Source organism: Schistocerca cancellata, chromosome 4, assembly GCF_023864275.1.
Source record: "Schistocerca cancellata isolate TAMUIC-IGC-003103 chromosome 4, iqSchCanc2.1, whole genome shotgun sequence".
NCBI lineage: Eukaryota > Metazoa > Arthropoda > Insecta > Orthoptera > Acrididae > Schistocerca > Schistocerca cancellata.
Genome location: NC_064629.1, coordinates 20,474,925 through 20,489,066, shown reverse-complemented (window position 1 = coordinate 20,489,066; position 14,142 = coordinate 20,474,925). Strand labels below are relative to the sequence as shown.

The 14,142-nt window shown below is 38.3% G+C and overlaps 1 protein-coding gene across 1 annotated transcript in view; it reads right to left on the bottom strand.

Moving 5' to 3' along the window:
• The window catches only part of LOC126184726 (probable medium-chain specific acyl-CoA dehydrogenase, mitochondrial), a 213,499-nt gene extending 202,214 nt beyond the window's left edge, over positions 1-11,285 (bottom strand). The window contains exon 1 of the mRNA XM_049927260.1: positions 10,981-11,285. Coding sequence (XP_049783217.1) covers positions 10,981-10,998 — 18 coding nt within the window. The 5' untranslated portion in view covers positions 10,999-11,285. The remainder of the gene's footprint in view (positions 1-10,980) is intronic.
• Between the last annotated feature and the right edge of the window lie 2,857 nt (positions 11,286-14,142).

The following is a 14,142-nucleotide window of genomic DNA, read 5'->3' as shown; positions in this document are numbered from 1 at the left end:
CCATGACGGCGCTTGTCCGAGGCTTCTTTAGTTCTGTCCTGAACCAACTAATCACACTAAAAGAGGGGTTAGCCCTATTAGTGGTTTGTTCTTTTCGTCACCTTTTACGACTGGCAGAACATACTGGAGGCCTATTCTTTATTATTATTATTATTATTATTATTATTATTATTATTATTATTATTATTATTAAGAAATATTACAGGCTCTTTCAATCTGAAAACCTAGGCCAATTTAAAAAGGCAAACATTATGGTTTAATAGATTATAGATGATGAAGTCATTATACAAGGGGTGCAAAATCAAGCTGAACAAGGATTAGAGAAAGAGACGAGGTATTTCCTTTCAATAAAACGACCCTGAAATTTTTGTAAAATGATTTGGTGAGTTGAAGCCTGCTTTTTGGTGATTGCAATTCTAATGCATGTCAGTTTCTGAACTGCATCTAATGATACAAAGTTAATTGAAAATGGTATATCTACAAAACATTTACTGCTACAGCAATATCTGATCAAATGGTTAACAAGTCACTCATACCATATCAATACCCAGATGAGGAAGTATGTGATGTAAGAGAATTAGATAGGACCTGCCATGGGCAAAGAAAAACTACAGGCAGGTTGCATTGAAAAGGTAGAATACCAGCACTTGAACACTACCATTTGTGTATGAAAGATTTTGTTTCTAAACTGACTGCACAGCCTATACAGGAATATCACTCAAAAGTGAGATTTGTATGATTGGCTAAGAGGAGGAAATGAAAAATAAAATGAAGATAGCTTGAATAATTACTGTTTTCTGCATGGGAGTGCATAATGAATGATTAATAATCTGTGCCAGCATACATTCGGAAAATATGTCTAGAAGATCAGAAAAGACCAATTCAGAAAAATTTCCAGACTACTCCAAATATTCTCAAACCCTTCACATACCTCTCCCATATGACCATGAAAATAAAATTAAAACAGGCTCTATCACAGATGTTCATGTAAGCAATCTCTCCTGCACACCATACATGAACAGACTGGGAATAAATATTTGAAGGGGTCGGAGAGATATAGTCATAAGCCACACTTTTGTCAAAATTAAGATGTTCACTCTGACATTCTTAACGATGCCCTCCTCATCTTAGATTGAAGTAGTTCTGTCTTTTTCCAACAGGTCACAGGCGATGACGTAGTGTGGTTCTATACTCTGCCACCTGATGTCTTCTTCAGAAGATACATAGTCACAAGTCACATCAAAATGGCTAAATGCTAACATACATCTGAAGGTGCATCGCACATTCTAGGTGTATACGGCAGTGACAGCAGTGTAAATGAGGATTCTAATCCTCCTGACAGTGATGGTGATGAGTCTTGGTGTCCATCAAGCAACAGTACTAGCTCAGTAGATGTTTCTGTAAGTATACAAAAACATTTTTTACTGATGATCATTGTTCAGTGGCTTGTCACTTTTTTTCTCGTAACATTGCTCTCACAGTTGATCATCGTTTTTTGTGTTAACAAGAAACCTTTAGAGCCTAATTTTAATGACTACTGATTACAGTAATAATATAGTTTTCATGGCTACAATCTTGTAAAAATATTTTTATTATCAATGCCATTTCAGCAGCATATAATGATTTGTGTGGCTTGTGACTATGTGTCATGGAAGTTCTCTGACTATTTTTCTATTCATATTAGGAGCTTGAAATAAGTAGTGCAAATGAAGTATCACCCCAGAAACCAAGCTCTTCAAGAAAAAGAAAGTTTAATATTTATCAGTGGAAAAAAATTAAGGCCAAACATCAAGGTAACACGGGTCAGCAGTACATGTCTTCTAAAACCAACAAGACTGTTCAGGCAGCATCTTTGGGAAGTCCCGGTAGTTATTCAAGCAAGTGCTATGCGAAACTACTCAGACAAGAAGAAAATATTTTCCACTCATTTTAGGACATAGGAAACATTAATGCTTAGAATACTTACCTAATGTGTTGTATGGAAATGGTACCAAAAAACCAAAGGTTTGTTTCACTGCTTTTAAACATGAGTGGACCAATAGTCACAAATTTACTTTACCTTGTTCTAATTCACATTTCTTTCTTTCACAGCTAACCAAAAAGACTAAAAAGCAACTTTCATCTAGAGCTGTGACATTTTCATACAATGTGAAAGTAAATGGAATAGAAGTCATGATTTGCCAGCAAGCTTTGCTCAGGGTTCATGTCTTACAGAACCACATACGAAGTGTGAGGAATTTGCAACAGCAACTGAAGTTGGGTCTCGCAGTTCCAAAAGAAGATGGAAGAGGTTTGTATATTACATTTTACTATAAGGTATCCATTTCAACCAAATAAAATAATGTTGAAGTGTAATAATAACACAAAGTAATGTATCAACTCATGTGGTCTTTTCTTTCAGGCAAACATGGCAATCATTCACATAAATTTCAAGACAAAGTTGTGCAAGGTGTCATATTTTGGTATAGCACAGAGGAAGTCTCTAAGTCACTATAGCAAGCAGCAGAACTCCACCAAAGTATATTTTGCATGTGATCTCACAACTGCATTCTTATTTCAGGACAAATACTCTGAATACTGCAAGGAAAAGGGTGTCCCTACTGTATCACAAAGCAAATTCAGGGCAATTTTTGTGTCCAAATTTAACATAGACTTCAAACTGTCGAAGAGCGACACCTGTTCAACATGTGATGCCTTTCTAACAGCAATGAGTAACCCAGAATTATGTGCAGAAGAAATTACACAAAGGAAAAGACAACATGAGTTGCATCTAAGAAAGGCTGATAGTGGGCAAAATATGATCATGTCTTTGACTTCCCTGACTAAAGAGAATGTGAAAGAGCACCAAGTAATAGTTCTGGCATGGGAAACATTTGTTGCATGTTCATTGCTAACAGTTGGGCCAGCATTCTAAAAGAGAAAAATATTGTGGGCCAAATAAGGGATACATGTTTCTGTGGAGTGAGAATGATGGAGAAAGGGTTCAGATGAAGTTTGGAGCTGTTTATTCAAATACTTAGAGATAACTAACACTTGAGCCAAAAATCGCCACATAATCACAGATAACTGTAAGGGCCAAGCAAAGAATTGGTGTCTTATTGCTCTGGAAAGTATTCTCATTGCCACCAAAAGATTTGAATCTGTGCAGCATTGTTTCTCTGGGTAGGTCACACTAGATTTCCTTGCGATCGTGATTTTGGTCACATTGAAATTTATGCGAGAAACAGACATCCAGTAGTATATACGCCAGATGAATGGGCAGAAGTAGTCAAATCTGCTAGTCCAAAACATTTCATCAAATGAAAGTGCACAGACAAGACTTCAGAAGCTTGGGCGATCTGAAGTCATTAATCTCAATACCCACTCTAAATAGAGCTGGAGATCCCATTCGTTTTAGTGAAGCAACTCAATTTAAGTCCCCTTCATGATAAGTGTGAAGCACTGCTACTCAAATATAGGAACCTTTACGTCAGTGGATCTATGTAGCAACAGGAAAGGAAGATCTGCTGAAGCAGATCTATTTCAGCTGCCAATAAAATATAGAAAGCCACTTCAAATTAATCAGAAAAAGATTGATGACATGGCATACATACCTGAAGCATATCAAAGCTTTTTCCGGTCATGTGCTGGAAATAATGAGAATGATGATGATGTAGAAGAACTTCCTTGATTTCGCATTCACGGTGTAAAATGAAGCATTATATTGACTTGCCTGTTATGTATGTGTGTATGTGAAAGTGCAAAAATTGTTAAAATTTATTAGATATTACGTAATTTTCAAAACAAAACCTTAAAAATGTATTTTGTGTTCTAAATTATTTACAGGGAGACACAGCCATAAGGTATTTTCGACCACATCATAATTAAAATGACTCTCAAATTAATATTACATAACAGAAAGAAGATAATGTATTTTACACAAGGTTTACATTGTATTAAAGTATAATTAAAAGCAAAAAGAAAGTGTCTATTTTGTCTTCAACATTTTTATACTTCCATGAAACTTTAAAGTCACTGTATCTCAAAACTAGTTGAATGTGGCTTACGACTATCTCTCTCCAACCCCTTCATTTGTAAGATACTCTACAGTAGAAAGTATGCCCTGAAATGCTCTTAATACTAATCTGTAGGATATAAATGTAAACAGAGTAACATAAGTTGATCAGACTAAACAGATACAATATATTAATAGAAATTCTTAATGAAGATCTATTTATTTATGTATTAATTCCTCTCTCTTGAAGCACTTAAATATGTTTTCTGATGTGTCAGTCACACTTTATAAAATGTTTTGTAGATTTGGCATACTCATGATGATTATGACTGTATTTATGTTCTCTATGGTACTACACATTACTAAAGTAGCCTATAATAAAAAAAAGAATGCACATTACAAAACAACATACATGATACACAAAAAATTTACCATGTGGTTAATAGTTAGATATGAAACTAAACATTGTTAAGTTACTTACCAAGAAACACAATAAAAGAATACAGTGCACACCAAAAAATTTCCAAATGTGATTAATAGTAAAATATGATCTGAACATTATTCAGTTGCTTGCATAGTCATTATATACATAAGACAAATTACCAGAAGAAACAAAAATGCATAGAAAGAATGTACAAATAAGGAGCATTATCATTTATTTGGTAAATCAGGTCAGCGTTTCAATAGTTTTCAGATTCCTAAATTGTGTAAAACACTTCCTTTTTCAGCCTTTTTTGGATCTTATTTTTGCAGCTATTAAGAGAGGTGGCATGTTCCTGCACAACTAATGCACTGAATTCTTTGTAAAGTTGGGCTGTAGGTATGTATATCTTTAATGTTCAACAAGTGTTACATTGAGGTACCAAAGTCATGGGATAGTAATATGCACATATACAGATGGTGGTAATATCGCATACACAAGGTATAAAAGGACAGTGCATTGATGGAACTGTAATTTGTATACTCAGGTAATTCATGTGAAAAGGTTTCTGATGTGATTATGGCCACACAATGGAAATTAACAGACTTTGAACATGGGATTGTAGTTGGAGCTAAATGCACGGGACAGTCTATTTCAGAAATCATTAGGGAATTCAATATTCTGAGTTCCACAGAGTCGAGATTGTGCTGACAATACCAAATTTCAGGCATTACCTCTCACCATGGACAACACAGTTGCCAACAGCATTCACTTAAAAGTCAAGAGTGTTTGCGTAGAGTTGCCAGTGCTAACAGAAAAGCATCACTGCATGAAATAACTACAGAAATCAATGTGGGGTGTTTGATGAAAATATCTGTTAGGACAGTGCAGCGAAATTTAGCATTAATAATAATAATAATAGCTTTATTCAACATTGAATGGTACACTGCATGTGTACAAAGAAACAGTAATGATTAAAGTTATTTGTACAATACACAAGACACATTCTTCTGAATATGTCATTAATTTACAACAAAATTACAATAAGATGTTTACTGATTTCTATTCACATAATTTCGCAAAGCATTTGTTGTTCTTCATATAAGTATGGTACTCTTCTAATGTGTAGAAAAGGGTGTTTTACTAAAAAGTTCTTAAGCTGATGGTTCTTCCTACAATTAAACTGAAACATGACTGCACTAGGCAGTGCATTAGCTAATTTTATACCTGTGTACTGAGGCCCCTTTTTGTAAAGTGCTGTTCTGTGGCTTCCAATGTAAAATCTTTCTTTATTTCTAGTACTGTACTGGTGGAAATCTGAATAAGTGTTTGGGTGCAGTCTTTCCACAAGCAATATGGCTCTTAGAATGTATGTGTTTATAACAGTTAACACCTCTGTTTTTTGAAACACGTTGTGACAAGATTCCCTATATTTTGCTCCACAGATTATTCTCACACCCCTTGTTTGAAGAATGAGTAGCTTATCTAGATTAGCTTTGGTTGTTGCCCCCCAAAATTCAATACCGTAGTTCACGTAAGTGTAGTCATAAAGACTGCATACCATGCTCTTTTCTCCTGTGTCTCTACAGAACTTGCCAATAGTATTGATTGCAAATATATTTTTTGAAAACTTTGTTGCTAGGGAGTCAATATGTGTGTCCCATTTCAGGTTGCTTTGGATTGTTACGCCAAGGAATTTCACACTAGACTCTTTCTTTACAAATTTTTTGCCAATGTATTATTTAATTTCATTATTCAAACTACTTTTGTTAAACTCCATGAAACATGTTTTAAGGTGCTTACATTTAAGTGGCTTTCATTAAAAAACTGAACAATTTCTTTGTCACATTATTACACTCTGCCTCTAGTTCATTACATGATTCCTTTTTACACACAATGGACATGTCATTGGCATACAGAACAATTTTGGAATTTATAGTACAGTATTTAATATCATTTACATAGATCAAGAACAGAAGGGGGCCCAACATCGAGCCCTGGGGCACTCCATATTTTATGCAAGTAATTTCTGATTTGTAGACACCACTTTCCATTTTAAGTAGAACAAACTGTTTTCTGTTGCTCATATAACACTTTATTAGGTCATAAGCAGCACATCTAATGCCCATGTTCCATAGCTTTTCTAATAGGATGTCAACATTCACACAATCAATGGCTTTTTCCACATCTAGGTATACACCTGCGACATGTTCCTTGCTTTCGATACCCCCTAACACCTCTTCAATTAGTTGAGCAGCTGCAGTGCTAGTTGATTTACCTTTTAGGAATCCATTTTGATTTTCAAACATTAAACTGAGCGAGGTGGCGCAATGGTTAGACACTGGCCTCGCATTCGGGAGGACGACGGTTCAATCCCGTGTCCGGCCATCCTGATTTAGGTTTTCCGTGATTTCCCTAAATCGCTCCAGGCAAATGCCGGGATGGTTCATTTGAAAGGGCACGGCCGACTTCCTTCCCCATCCTTCTCTAATCCGATTAGACCATTGACCTCGTTGTCTGGTCTCCTTCCCCAAAACAACCAACCAACTTTCAAACATCAGGTTGTGTTTGTTAAGAAAGTTTATAATCCTGTTGTATATAACTTTCTTTCTCAACTATTTTGGAAAAAAACAGGAAGGATTGAGACTGGTCTGTAGTTTTCTATTTTGTTGTTGTTACCTTTTTTAAAAATGGGTGTTACCTGTGCTATTTTTTAGTCTGTCTGGAAAGCTGCCTGATTCTATTATATTGTTGACTGCTACAGACAGAGGTACAGAGACATTTTGGCTACAGGCTTTTAAAACATTAATATTTAGGCCATCACACCCAGATGAATTAGAGGGTTTTAGAGAGCTAATGATGCCCATTATTTCTGCACAGTTTGTGGGGGCTAGATATGTACTATGGTCACATGTATTACCTTTAAAACTGTAGTGCATGTTTTTATGTTTGTCATTTATGGCTTCCCCTACAGAAGAAAAATATTCATTAAAAATATTTACAATTTCCAGTTGGTTTTTTATGAGCATGCCATTGTGGTTAATGGTAAAGTCCATACAGGATTTGTCATTGCAGGTTCTAAAACTGTATATGACTGCCCAGATGCCAGCAGTTACATTGTGTGAGTTTTGAAGCTTATTTGCAACATAGTTGCTCCTGGTCTGTGTGAGTAAGTCCTTATATTGTGTTTGATATATTTTGAAGGCTTCCTGTAGCTCAGGAATCTCTCTATTACTCAGCATTGCACTGTGGAGTAGTTTTAATTTTTCCTTCGCTTCAGTGACATTACTGTTTACCCAAATATTTTTGTTTATATTTTTTGTTTCTTTCTTTTTTTGTGAATACAACTGGGCATGTGGTATCAAAGCAGTAATAGAAGTCAGCAGCAAAGCTATCATATGAAAAGCTATTATTTTCAAACCATTTTATTTGTGCTAGCATGCAGTTTGTAACTAAAAGAATAATGTATAATGACAACATAAATAGACTAAACTGTTGCTTTGTGGTGACAGTGGGGGCCTCATCGAGCTCCAATTTAAGCTGTACTGCATGGTGATTGGAGACGGCTAGTTTTAAAACTAATGCACTGTGGGATAGGTGGGTCATGTTTGTTATTATGTTGTCAAAACATGTTTTGTTGCCAATTTCTGTAGTGGGTTCCCGAATGAGTGGGGTCAGGTTAAATTCATCACACAGGCGATGTAACTTTTTGTGCTGACATCATTTATTAATAAATCTATATTTATATCCCCTGTAACTATAATATTTACATGACCATTTGGCTCAGAAAATGTTGTATCTATATAAACAAACAAGTCAGAAAGATTTACAAAAAAGGTATCTGTATTTGCTGCAGGTGGCCTGTAAACACCAATAACTGTTGTGTTATCTCTACCCCATTTTAGGTTTATTGCAGCAAATTCTGAGACTCCTTCCAAGCAGAAGGCACTCACATCAATAACATTAAAATTACTTTCATTTACAGTGAAAATTGCTACACCTCCCCCAGTCTTGTCTTTTCTACTGAAGGTTGTGCAGAATTTCATACACAGTGGTTGGTACAATGAAGCTCTGATTAGCATTAGTCAATGTTCAGTTACAGATAATATATTGGGTTTGTCAATCTGTGAAATTACATCTAGATCATTATTCTTACTTCTAAGATTACCAAGATTCTGGTGTATGATTTTGAGGCTGAGTTTTACCTGCTGGACCTTAGAGGATAATTTTGAACTAGCAATGAGGCCAGCAGGCTTTACAAGTTTCCCTGGGCTATGGCAGGAGATGACTGACGTAACTGTATTTGCTAACAGCACATCATCTGCAGCGCCTCTCCCGAGCATGTGACCGGATCGGTTGGATCCTAGGTGACGTAAACAATGCCCTGGTCAGATGAGTCCTAATTTCAGTTGATAAGAGCTGACAGTATAGTTCAGGTGTGGTGCAGACCCCACAAAACCATTGAATTGAGTTGTCAACAATGCAACAATGCACTGTGCAAACAGGTGGGGCTCCGTAATCATGTGTGTTGAGTTTGCATAGAATGGACTGTGTTCTCTGGTCTAACTAAACCAATCATTGGTTGCAAATGTTCTCCAAGTAGATGAGCATAACAATTTCCAGTCAATCAGGGACTTCACGTTCCCAAACAATGATAGAATTTCAGTGAATGACAGTGCACCTGTCACCAGGCCACAACTGTTCGTGATTGGTTTCATGAGCATTATGGCCAGTTTAAGTGAATGATATGGCCACCCAAATTGCCTGACATGAATCACATTGAACATTTGTGGCACATAATTTAGACATCAGTTCGTGCACAAAATCTTGCACTGGCAACATTTTCACAACTATAGATGGCTATAGAGCTAGTATGGCTCAAGATTTATGCAGGGGCTTCCAATGACTTGTTGAGTGCATGCCACATCAAGTTGCTGCACTACATCAGGCTAAAGGAGGTCTGATGTGATATTAGGAGGTATCCCATGACTTTTGTCATCTCAGTGTATGTTTATGAATAGACTGTCGAAAGTTGTAACTGTTAAGGTTTTCTTTTACGTATGAAGGGCAATTGTATATACAAAGAAGTGGGATTATCATTATCAGTAATTCTTTGAAATAAGGCCTGCATGATATCTTACTTTTGGTAATTCCAGAGATGCTTCTAATGGCTTGCATCTGATGAATAAAAATTTTCGTGGCCTGTGGAGAATTATCCCATAGAAGAAGGCCATATCTTAGATGGCAATGCAAGAAGGCATAATAGGAGTTAATCAGCAGTTTTTCGGAAATGGGTGTGCGTACTTTTTATCAGTAAATAAATACTGCATTTTTCCAGACTGTCAACAAAAATAGATAACTTGTGAAAGCTTCCGAGACATATAATCTATGTGACTCTCCCAAGTTAATTTTGTATCTAGGTATATAACAAGGAATTTGATGGAAGGGGTCTCAACATGAACACTGTGCAAGCTGAAACAAATATTTAGCGGCTTTTTGAAGTTAATAGTTAACTCACTGGCTTCAAACTACATTGCAGATAACCTGAGGTAATCTATACTTTGCTCATTCAACTTTTTTGTCCATAACGCTCAGGCAGTTCATTTATAAGCACTGATCCTTGGGGAATACCTCTATGATTTTTGGGGAACACCTCCACTATCATCCAGCAAATTGTGATATTTGATCATTGTAACTTGCTCAAGTCCACTAGTCTGGCTTCAGCACATAATTTTAATGCAATAAAATTTTCAGTAGATATAAGCATTGATATCTGGATCCTAAAACCATACTGAAACTTACTTAGTCAGTATATTCTTTTTTGACAAATGAATACAAATTTGCTTTTGTATACAATATTCAATTATTTTGGCAAAATAGGTACGGTACCAGAGAAATTGGATGATAATTACTGGTGCAAGATTTATCACCCCTTTTGTGTAATGGAATGACAACTGTTTTTCTTAGACATTCTGGGAAAACATCACCACCAGACATATTATGAATGTGCAAGAAGGGAGTGATAGTAAGTCCATTATATTTTTAATTACATAATTTGAGAAGCCATACATGCCGGTATCTTCTGATCTAGAGAAACCTAAGTTTTCTTTTGATTTAACTACATCATATACTTCCGCGATTACAAGTTGGTACTTATTAGCAAACATGTAACCGAAAGCAGGCGCTATGATACAAAACTCGCTTACTATTTCATAAAATTCGAGTGAGAGTTAATAAGTTAGTAGTAGGGAAAGATCATCTCGAAAGAACAGACAGCTTGCAACAAAATTCCATTTTAAGGCCGTTGTACTGAAGGAAGTCGACTATCAAGACGACAAGAGTTTGACTGACAGATTACAATTTTGTGCAGGTTCAGGACTCGAACCGTAATCGTGCACGAATGATGTGGCATACGATTTCACTCTCAAGGGAGATTCGCTCTACAATGTAGTGTTCGCTAAAGTTAAAGATTTAGTCGTGGAAATTCTTATACCGCTTAGGTAAGTTCAGATAATTGTCACAAAAATTTACAGCGGCAATATAGTTAGCTGTTATGGCACAGTACCTTGTTAAATGAGGTCATGATGGACAGAAATCAGTTCCGCATAGACCTTCCGCTGACTGCTGAATACTTGTGTTAGCGGTATATTCGTTCCTCGGACTTTACTCTTGCTTATCTAATCAAATATTCGAGATTAGATGCTCGGTATAATTATCTAGCGTAAACACAGGTTTTTGAGCTCTATTGTATGAGGCAGAACTGACAAACATTGTTTACAATCTATGATACGCTGAACACTTCCGCAAATCTGACTTGTCCTACTTTGAAAGACGGAATGTGAAATTTTCGTATCATGTCGTCTAGCGAAGAGACATCTACATATACATCTACATGGGTTCTCTGCAAATCACATTTAAGTGCCTGGGAGAGGGTTCATCGTACCACCTTCACAATAATTGTCTGTTATTCCAATCTCGTACAGCGCTCGGAAGAAACGAACACTTATATCTCTCCGTGCGAGCTCCGATTTCCATTACTTTATTATGACGATCGTCACTTCGTGAGTAGGTCGGCGTCAACAAAATATTTTAGCATTTGGAGGAGAAAGCTGGTGATTGAAATTTCGTAGCAAGATTCCACCGCAAGCCTTTGTCGCCATTTCAGTGACGCTCTCTCTCCTATTTCGTGATATCGCAAAATGTGCTGCCCTTCTTTGAACTTTCTCGATGTACTCCATCAGTCCTGTCTGGTAAGGATCCCACACCCTGTAGCAGTGTTCTAAAAAAGGATGGACAAACGTAGTGTAGGCAGTCTCCTTAGTATATCTGTTAAATTTTCTACGTTTCCTGCCAATAAAACGCAGGGTTCGGTTAGCCTTCCCCACAACATTTTCTGTGTGCTCCTTCCAATTTTAGTATGTTCGTAACTGTAATTCCTAGGTATTTAGTTGAATTTACGGCCTTCAAATTTGATTGGTTTGTCGTGTAACCAAAGTTCAAGGTATTCCCTTTAGCACTCACGTTGATGCTACACCGATAATTCCACTAACTCTGACTCTGGATTAAGCGGTGCCTTCCCATTGTCCCATTGGTATGTAGTGTATAGTGTAGTTTAACGAAAGTTTTGCTTCCATTAAATCTTGTGTTTCTGACTTTATTTCGATCAATTTCTCTTTCCCGTTGCCAGGCCAAGGAATACTGTCCAGCCACCTCCCATCATTTCCTTGTGGTAAGTTAGTTGGTTAATTTGGGGGAGGGGACGACTTGTAAGTTAGACTGCATGTTAAACGTATTTCATTTTGTGTGGACACCAACAGGTTATTTCATGTGTGTAACAGCTTTTGAGATATGCAATGATAGGAAGGAAATTTTACCGGACGCGAAAATTTCTGCTGTTTCAATAACCAACGTAACACTGGTGCTAATTAAAATTAAGAAAATATTTTTGACGTGGTTAGAGATACCACTCAGAGCGATGGTATACGTAAATTTCAGAATTTATACATTACTTTTGTAGGAGACAGAGACTTAAAACTTCATACTTGTTACGAGTTACGTACTGACACAATTGCATAAAAACGTTGAGGTGAGAAAAGTGATGGGATATCTCCAAACATCGTGCCGCACCTCCTTTTGTCTGGCGCAGTGCAGCATCACGACGTGGCATCGACTCAAGTCGCTGAAAGTCCGCTGCAGAAATACTGAGCCATACTACCTCTATAGCCGTCCATAATTGCGAAAGTGTTGCCGGTACAGGATTTTGTGCACAAACTGACCTCTCGATTCTGTCCCACAAACGTTCGATGGGACTCATTTTGGACGATCTGGGTGGAAGAATCATTCGCTCCAGTTGTCCAGAATGTTCTCCAAACCAGTTGCAAACAGTTGTGGTCGGGTAACATGGCGCACTGTCATCCACAAAAATTCCATCCTTGGTTGGGAACATGAAGTCCACGAATGGCTGCAAATGGTCTACATGTAGCCGAACATAACCATTCCCAGTCAATGATCGGTTCAGTTGGACCAGATGACCCAATCCATTGTATGTAAACACAGCCCACACCATTACTGAGCCACCACCAGCTTCCAAAGCGCCTTGTTGACATCTTGGGTCCATGGCTTCGTGGAGTCTGCACCACATTCGAACCCTACCTGCACCTCTTTCCACTTGAAATCGAGACTCATCTGACTAGGCCACGGATTGCACTCTTTGCGAACAGCCTGGAACAGCTCACCTGGGCTCGTGATCACACCGGTTGGAAAAGGCACTCGCGTTGGTCGTCTGCTGCCGTAGCCTGTTAACGCTAGATTTCGCCGCACTGTCCTACCGAATAATCCCGTATTAAGTCCCAAATTTATTTCTTCGTTTATTTCACACAGTGTTGCTTGTCTGTCGGTACCAACAACTCTACGCAAATGCTACTGCTCTCGGTCGTTAAGTGAAAGCTGACAGCCACTGTGCTGTGCGTGGTGAGAGGTAATGCCTGAAATGTGGTATTCTCGGCGCACTCTTGACACTGTGGATCTTGGAATATTGACTGCACTAACGATTTCCGAAACGGGGTGTCCCTTCGCATCGCTCGTGGCGGAGGGCCAATGTGGGGACTGGTCTACTGGCCTCGCCCATTAGAGTCCACAGCTCGTGGTCTAGTGGCTAGCGTTGCTGCCTCTGGATCGTAGGGTCCCGGGTTCGATTCCCGGCCGGGTTGGGGATTTTCTCTGCCAGGGACTGGGTGTTTGTGTTGTCCTCATCATTTCATCATCATAATCATTCATGAAAGTGGCAAATTGGACTCTGTAAAGATTGGGACTTCGTACAGGCGCTGAAGACGACGAAGTTGAGCGCCCTACAAACCAAACATCATCCTGTGAGTGGACAGGTGGCCGCTCCTTCTGCAGGGCCAGAGCAGGCACACGGGCGGAGAGGTTTACTGGTTATTGGGAGCTCCAATGTTAAGCACGTTATGGATCCCCTTAGGCAGATAGCGTTCAGGACTGGAAAGTAAGTCAATCTGCACTCGGTAAGTCTGCCAGGGGGCCTCATCCTAGATATGGAGGCGACCTTGCCAGTGGCTATCGAGGGTGCAGTCGTTTGCAAGGTGTGGCTGACGTCGGCACCGACGACGCCTGTCGCATGGGTTCGTACAGGCGACTGGCAGAGGTGGTGAAGACTGTGAGCTCTGCTTGCACTCCGCGGGCGAGGCCAGCAGTTTGGAGCATCATTCCC